At 33.2% G+C, this 7,074-nt stretch overlaps 2 protein-coding genes across 2 annotated transcripts in view; one reads left to right on the forward strand and one right to left on the reverse strand.

Moving 5' to 3' along the window:
* The window catches only part of LOC119829488, a 3,575-nt gene extending 1,428 nt beyond the window's left edge, over window positions 1-2,147 (reverse strand). Inside the window, exons 1-4 of the mRNA XM_038352014.1 lie at window positions 1,872-2,147; window positions 1,302-1,478; window positions 885-1,203; window positions 417-678 (exon numbers count right to left, since the gene is read on the reverse strand). Coding sequence (XP_038207942.1) covers window positions 417-678; window positions 885-1,203; window positions 1,302-1,478; window positions 1,872-1,979 — 866 coding nt within the window. The 5' untranslated portion in view covers window positions 1,980-2,147. The remainder of the gene's footprint in view (window positions 1-416; window positions 679-884; window positions 1,204-1,301; window positions 1,479-1,871) is intronic.
* Window positions 2,148-3,650: 1,503 nt separating this feature from the next.
* LOC119829607 (zinc finger and BTB domain-containing protein 11-like) overlaps window positions 3,651-7,074 on the forward strand; it is an 8,455-nt gene continuing 5,031 nt past the window's right edge. The window contains 9 exon segments of the mRNA XM_038352205.1: window positions 3,651-3,813; window positions 3,926-4,318; window positions 5,195-5,265; window positions 5,529-5,640; window positions 5,811-5,992; window positions 6,088-6,317; window positions 6,658-6,850; window positions 6,927-7,069; window positions 7,071-7,074. The exon segment at window positions 7,071-7,074 is cut by the window's right edge and continues 34 nt beyond it. Coding sequence (XP_038208133.1) covers window positions 3,970-4,318; window positions 5,195-5,265; window positions 5,529-5,640; window positions 5,811-5,992; window positions 6,088-6,317; window positions 6,658-6,850; window positions 6,927-7,069; window positions 7,071-7,074 — 1,284 coding nt within the window. The 5' untranslated portion in view covers window positions 3,651-3,813; window positions 3,926-3,969.

Below are 7,074 nucleotides of genomic sequence, written 5' to 3' on the forward strand. Positions count from 1 at the left end.
TCATCAAAATTGGTCAAGCCGTTTCGGAGGAGTATGGCAACGAAAACTGTGACACGAGAATTTTATATATATAGATTTTGGATGCAAAAGTCTGTCTTCAACAGCTGTAGCAGTGCACCAATTTGGATAAAATTTTGAATGAATATAGTTAAAGATCCATAACAACATATACATGCAATTTATATGTACAGTAATACCTCAACTTTCTCTACTCTGTTGTGATGACCGTGAGACAAATAAAGCGGTGTGTTTGGAGCATACACTAAATAATATCAAACATAAAAAATTGCATAAAACAAAAATATTATAAATTGGTCAAGAAATTTGAGCAACTGCAATACTGACTTATGCCACTGTCGCTTCCATGCAGGTGTAAATTTGTTGATAAAATCAAAAAAGCGAATAAAATTACTTACAATAATAGTACCTTCTTCCTTAGTTTTCTTATTTTTATATCACATTTAACAAATAGTTGAACATGTAGGTAGTAATACCAAAATTTTTGTAAGCTCAAATAATATTTTTCCATGTCCTTTTCAAGCTTCTTCCATATTGATGTGTCAAATCTTTTATATTTTAAGTCTTCAAGTGAGTAACCAGAATAATCCATAAGGTGTTTCAAAAATTTTGTTGCTAATGGTAATGACCATTTTTCTTTGTTTCTGTTTAATAAATGCTCTGAAAAAAGGAAATTAACAAGAATGTAGGAATCAAAATCAACCAACAGCCTGCAGAACATTGAAATACTTCAATAACTTATATGTATGACATTATTTATATAATACATAATGAAACTCCTATTAATCTTGACTTGAATTTTGATGATTCCAAAGTTAACTAATGAACATTAAAAATGCAAACTATTTAATTAGAATTTGTTTTACCTCCACAATCTTGGGCTAGCCTTTTATATATACCTCGAGGTTCTCTATGAAGTATTCGGGAAGCATTTTGAATGCCTTGTTTAGGAAAATGATACATACACATTTGAATTATTTTTAATTCAAGTTCTGTGTATTTGCCTCTGTTAGGGCTAGCGTAATTTGCCACAAAATAGTGGAAGACCTGATACAGATTTCTTTCAAGCTTTTGTGCTAGGAATGAAATGACAAAACGTCTTACTTTCTCTTCCTGACCTCTTTTGTTTTTATCTTTATTGCGCCACCTTGCAAGGCACATTGGTTTATTTGGTAGGTTAAATTGCTAAAAAGAAGAGGAACATGATTAAAATGTTACTTCTACTATATGTGTATATGAATTTTAATGAAATGTTTTTATAAAAATTTTAAATTTTTAGTTACCTTCACAAACTTTTTCCAATTTTTGCGTATTCGATCACACTCAGCTTTACTCATTTTATCTTCACAAAATTTTTCATCATCGCTCGATTGTTTTAACTTTCTTGTTAACCAACCAGTTTTCTGATACCATGGTTGTTCCCAAGTCACAATCATCGATTCTTGTTTATCTATAAGTTTCTACTTTGTCTATTAATGTCACTTACAATTATAAAATTTATATACATATATAATTTATCACAAATGTTAGTGATAAATGTATTATAGATATTAAAAATTAAATCAAATGTTGATTATATAATAAAAAACAAAGGTTTATTTGTTGTAAAATAATTCTCTGATAATGGATGCAGAATCATGATAAAATTTACAGGGTACTAACATGAATGTTTAACATATAGCTTTTTAAATCAGTTTGCGAGCCAAAAAATACAAAATAATATTAATAATTACATACGCTATTGAAAACCTCTGTAGTCCACATTTTTTGGGAAATTGGTTTAAAAGTTTATAATTTTATTTTACTCTATAAACTCAAATAAATGAACAATTATTACTTGTCTCATACTTTACCTCGATAAAATCTTCCTCTTCTATTCGTAACTCTTCCAAAAGTATTAAAATTTGATCCTTGCATGTGGGATCTGAGATTTCAATATTATTAAATATGGATAAATCCATTATGATAATATCCACAAATAAATTGCGAATTTAATTTTTATTCCATACAGTTATTATTACTATTTATCTTAAATGTAATTTTTGGATCAACGAGGTTATAAAACGCAATGATGAGCGTTCGCGTTCACTGGCGTTCACTGGTGTTTATCACAGGACACAGATTAAGAACTAGTTGGTGTTTATTTTCGAGTCAGTGTTGCTACCTTCTTTTTCTAAAAAGGCCAACTCGGTACGAGATAGCGCGAAGCGATGCGGCAACCTCGCGCGCAAACATAAACCACCCTCGAGGTACCGGAATGCAATATAAACATGTTCATACACTACGCAGTTAGTTATTAACCAGAGTAAGTTTCGATCGATGCAAGTTGTAATAATTAAACTTTTTTTTTCCTTTTTGTGTTATTAGTAATAAATGTTCTTTTGTCTGTTTAATAAAATGTGTGATTTGACTAAAACCCTATGTCTAACGAACCCAAACTATATGTGGCGCCCAACCCTACAAACGGCTAAAAATTTATAAAATTGTGTAATCACGAATAATATAGTCGCGAATACCACCAGAAAGCTAAAAAGTGCCACTTTTCTGGTTCATTAATAATTTCATTATTTAATTATTCTGAGTACGATCATTTTTACTGGATGATTAGAACTTCAGTGGCCAATCAGAACGCTCAGGTTCTGAAAACCCTCCCTTGCTATGATATAAAAACAAAAAATTGCGAAATTGGCTTCATTTCGAGATAATTGCTAAAAATGTGAAAAAGGGCCCAGTTGCCTTTTTGCGGCTAAAAGTTTAAAAGCGGGTTGATTCACCAGAAAGAGATTCTACCCGAAAAGGTTGAAGGTGGCAATGCTGCTTATAGTATAGGTTTCCGAATAATTAATTCAGCATAAAAATTAAAACGTCTCACATTCTCAGAACTCTACCAAATTAAAGTGAGGCCATGGGGCACACAGAAGGTCAAAGATCGGATTTTAAACAAAAAGGAACCATTAACCGTTCAACCGTTCGAGCGCTATGATGTCATGGATACACTGACACACACAACCAACTTATAAAACCTCGTTGATTCACGTCGCGGGTTAAAAATGTTTTTGTTCCACAAAATTCATGGATATCCCAAAATATGATTGTTTGTTTAACTTACCGTGAAAACAAAAGCGGCTAACGACCCATCACCCAATCTAACGAAATATATATATTTTTTTATTTTAGTGTTGTGTTAACACTAGGACAAGGATATAAATTTATAAAATAAATATAAATAAAAATATCCATACTTAAGTATACAAATAACTAGTTACTGCTGTTGGATTCGGTCTATTCCCAAATAAAATATGTGTATGTATGTGTAATATAAAATGACACTTTGCAAGTTGACTATACAAGTTGTATGTACCATTTTTACAACGTTATTTCATATAGTCTCATTAAAATCACATACATACTTATATTAATATAATATGGTTTCAATAGCCCGTGTGGGTTCATTTCAATGAGATAAAGCCGACTGTATAATATTATATGTTACATAATATCTTCTTTCATGAGACACACACAAGTACAGACTAGTATAGTATTATGTTATCTGTGGTACAGATAATTTTAAAATGTTGACGTTCTGCTAATATTATGACATTTTAAATTGCCATACTCTGTGGTCTATCATAACCTTATTGTGATTTGTGATGTGATTTGTGTTGTGGTTTGTATTCTATATTTCAAAGAGTCTAAAAATGTTATTAGCTCGTCGAAATGATAAGTTTTACATCCAGTCAGGGTTATAAATGATTACTGAAACTTTAAAACATAACTAACCGCTGTGCAATCAAGGTAATTTTATTAAACTTTGTGTCTTTTATGATTTACGCGTTATGAGTGAGGACAATTTCATTTATTTTGTTATATTTTATGATTGAAATGCATACTATCATGCTGATTTCAGTTTATTTGTGAGGCAAGAATGATGAGTTCCTGAAAAAAAAAAAAATGTTTGTTTCACACGACAAAAGCGTTATTAAGAAAAAAATACAAAAACCAAATATATTAAGAAGAAAACCCAAGACTATTGTACTGAAGTCAACGGCTGATACGGAATTGTTGGATTGCCTTAATGACAAGGACAGTGACACAACTACATATTTTGTTGAAAGTGATACAAACATTGATAATGAGACAACCATAAAGAAACTCATAAAGGGCAATAGCACATCAAAAAAGGTTTATCAAATTATCAATGATGACAATATACTAAGAGATTACCAAATAATTGAAAATGAAGCAAATACAAGACCAAATAATTTGTTACCTACAGAAATAAGTATTGAGAACAGCATATGTGAGTGTTTTATTCCTCAATTACTTTTATGATATAAGGATGATGTAATTATGCCATACAGCTACAAATATTTGATAGGCTTAGTTTTGAATGATTGAAATTCAAATATCTCCTAGTCATATGATATTTGGTACAAGTCACAAAGCTGAAAATGAGTTGATTTTTAAATGAATTGGTTTGGTAATTAGCCTACTCTGCATTAGTAATTTAACAACTAGGCCAAGTAGTTTAATGAGACCATAAAGGTAAAATATGTGCAAAATGGACTGTACCCTGAAAGAATTCGAGTGTCAGAGTTGAGCATGTTTTGGTGTAAATTGGGCCAACTTGTACCAGGGAAGGTACAACACCCCCACAGAAGGCTGGCCTGGAATAGTGACATGTAAATACTGCTAAGGGGATCCAGAGCTCTGTTTTCTTCGTGTATTCTTCTGGAGTCCATCCTTTCTTTGTGTTGTCAATCTTTTACTTATCTCTTTCTCCTTTAAAGGGAGTAGCACTTTCATAAAGGCACTATCTCTGCATAAGTACATGTGCGGTGGTGATTGCTTACCATCAGTCACTATGCTCAGGTGCTTGCAATCAAGCTCAAATAAAAAAATGAAACAAAAAGTAAAAAAAAGGACATCTATACAAATCTATTTTGAACCAAACTCAATAAGAAATTATGTCTTTTTCAAATCTATATAGAAGTAAATCAATCAATCTCAATCCTCCATTAATCCAAAATTACCTACAAAAATATTAAATTCTCCTTAGTTTGTAAATATTCATTTGGTTAATTTGTTTAAAAACCATATAATTTATGCATGAATATATACCACAAACTACTTTACTAAATACTTATCTTTAGTTCAAATACACAAAATTTTCCAGGCAATGAAGAAGACCTTGTACAATCATCATTAAATATAGATTCCTTTTTAATTGACAATACTACAAAACAGGTGAGTCAAAACATATTTTATAATCAAATATTTCAGTCAATGATAATATAATAATGCAAGATAGGACTTTTTTCTAGGAGATGTCCTATCTTTTAGGGACAAGTCGTATACATGGGGGTACCTGTTGTGAAGCAACGCAAGGCATTTTGCTTTATCCTGTTTGGAATGAACACCTTAAATGTATTTTTTCATTAAAAATAATAAAAACAAAAATTAACTGTGTGGTGTTACGGTATAGTAAGCCAATATTCTTTATTTTTCAGAATTTTTCACGGTCTGCCAATGTTACATCGGTAAAGAATCAAGTCGTTAAAACAAGTGACAAATTATGTTTTGGTTTTATTGATGACTCCAACAGACTAGTCGTTGAACCATGTATGTTATTTTATTATTATTATGTCAGAGTAGTACCTCGCCTTGCGGCGGTGTTGTTATAAACTCCGGCTGAGTGACCAGACATTTTATTATTATTATCATGAACTTACACATTTTCATATAGCCTCTTTTATGTTCAATACATAAACTCAAAAATTTCATATTTTCAGGTGATGTAACTCAGGAAGATTTTTATTTAGAGCCGAAGTCTGATGTAGTTAGTACAATGGTACCATTGTCTGCAGTGTCTACTATACAAGGCACAATAGACAATTATGCTCAAATGCCAACTGTAATAAAAAGCCATAAGTTTTCAATTGAAGATCTTACGCAAAAGTCAGTGCGTTACAAGGTAGTTAAATAATTTTTTAAATTTTATTCGTTAAAATGAGATAAAATTTCTTAATGTTTGTCAACATTTGTTTAATATAATGTTAATACTTTCAGTGTGATGAGCCAAATTGTAGCAAGGAGTTCTTGAGCGAGCAAAAACTGGTCAAGCACAAAAATACTCATAACAAGGAATGCAGGGTGCCGCGTCAGACAACATTGGAGTGTCCTGTGAAGAAGTTGGATGGTAGTGGGATGGAAGTGCCATGTGGAAGGATATTTCAAGTTAGAGGAGAACTGATAAAGCATTTGAATGAAGAACATGCACCTGATGATGCAGCTTATAAGTGAGTGCTTATTATTATTACACAACAAAAAAAAAATCCCATTTATAAAAGCATTTCAATGCTATAAAACTAAAAATTAAATTACACAACACATTTAATCTGGATTTATTAATGCCTTTAATGTGGAACCTTATGTAAACATGCAGTTCCTAAGATTCGCGCATTCAAATAAAATACAAACACACTCTTTAATTTTCACTTTTTAATTATTAGTATAGATATTTATTTATATATAATTGTGTTTATGAGGACAATGAATTTAAATTTGAAGAACTATTATAAAATGTAAAACACATGTCTTTCAGATATTAAATTATTTTGTAATTGTAAACGCCCAAAGGTGCGAGGAGTGCGACCGCAGCTTCTTCTGGGCGTCCGGTCTGCGCGCGCACAGTCGCTCGCACGCGGCCGGCGCGCGCGCCGCGCTCGCGTGCCCGTGGCCCGGCTGCGGCCGCGTGTTCCGCCAGCCGTGCCGACTGCGCGAGCACAGCCGCGCGCACACCGGCGACAAGCCCTACCACTGCAGCCATCCCGTGAGTTTCCTGCCATTTATTACGTCAGTTAAGTATGCTGATTTACCATACAACAATAATGGTAATATGTCCCCAGAACTGCGGCTGGTCGTTCCGCACGGCGAGCAAGCTGCTGCGGCACTCGCGGCGGCACACGGGCGACCGGCGGCACCCGTGCGCGGCGTGCGGGCGCGCGTTCCTGCGCCGCGAGCACCTGCGCGAGCACACCGCGCGCCACCACGCCG

This window comes from Zerene cesonia, chromosome 10 (genome assembly GCF_012273895.1).
Source record: "Zerene cesonia ecotype Mississippi chromosome 10, Zerene_cesonia_1.1, whole genome shotgun sequence".
NCBI lineage: Eukaryota > Metazoa > Arthropoda > Insecta > Lepidoptera > Pieridae > Zerene > Zerene cesonia.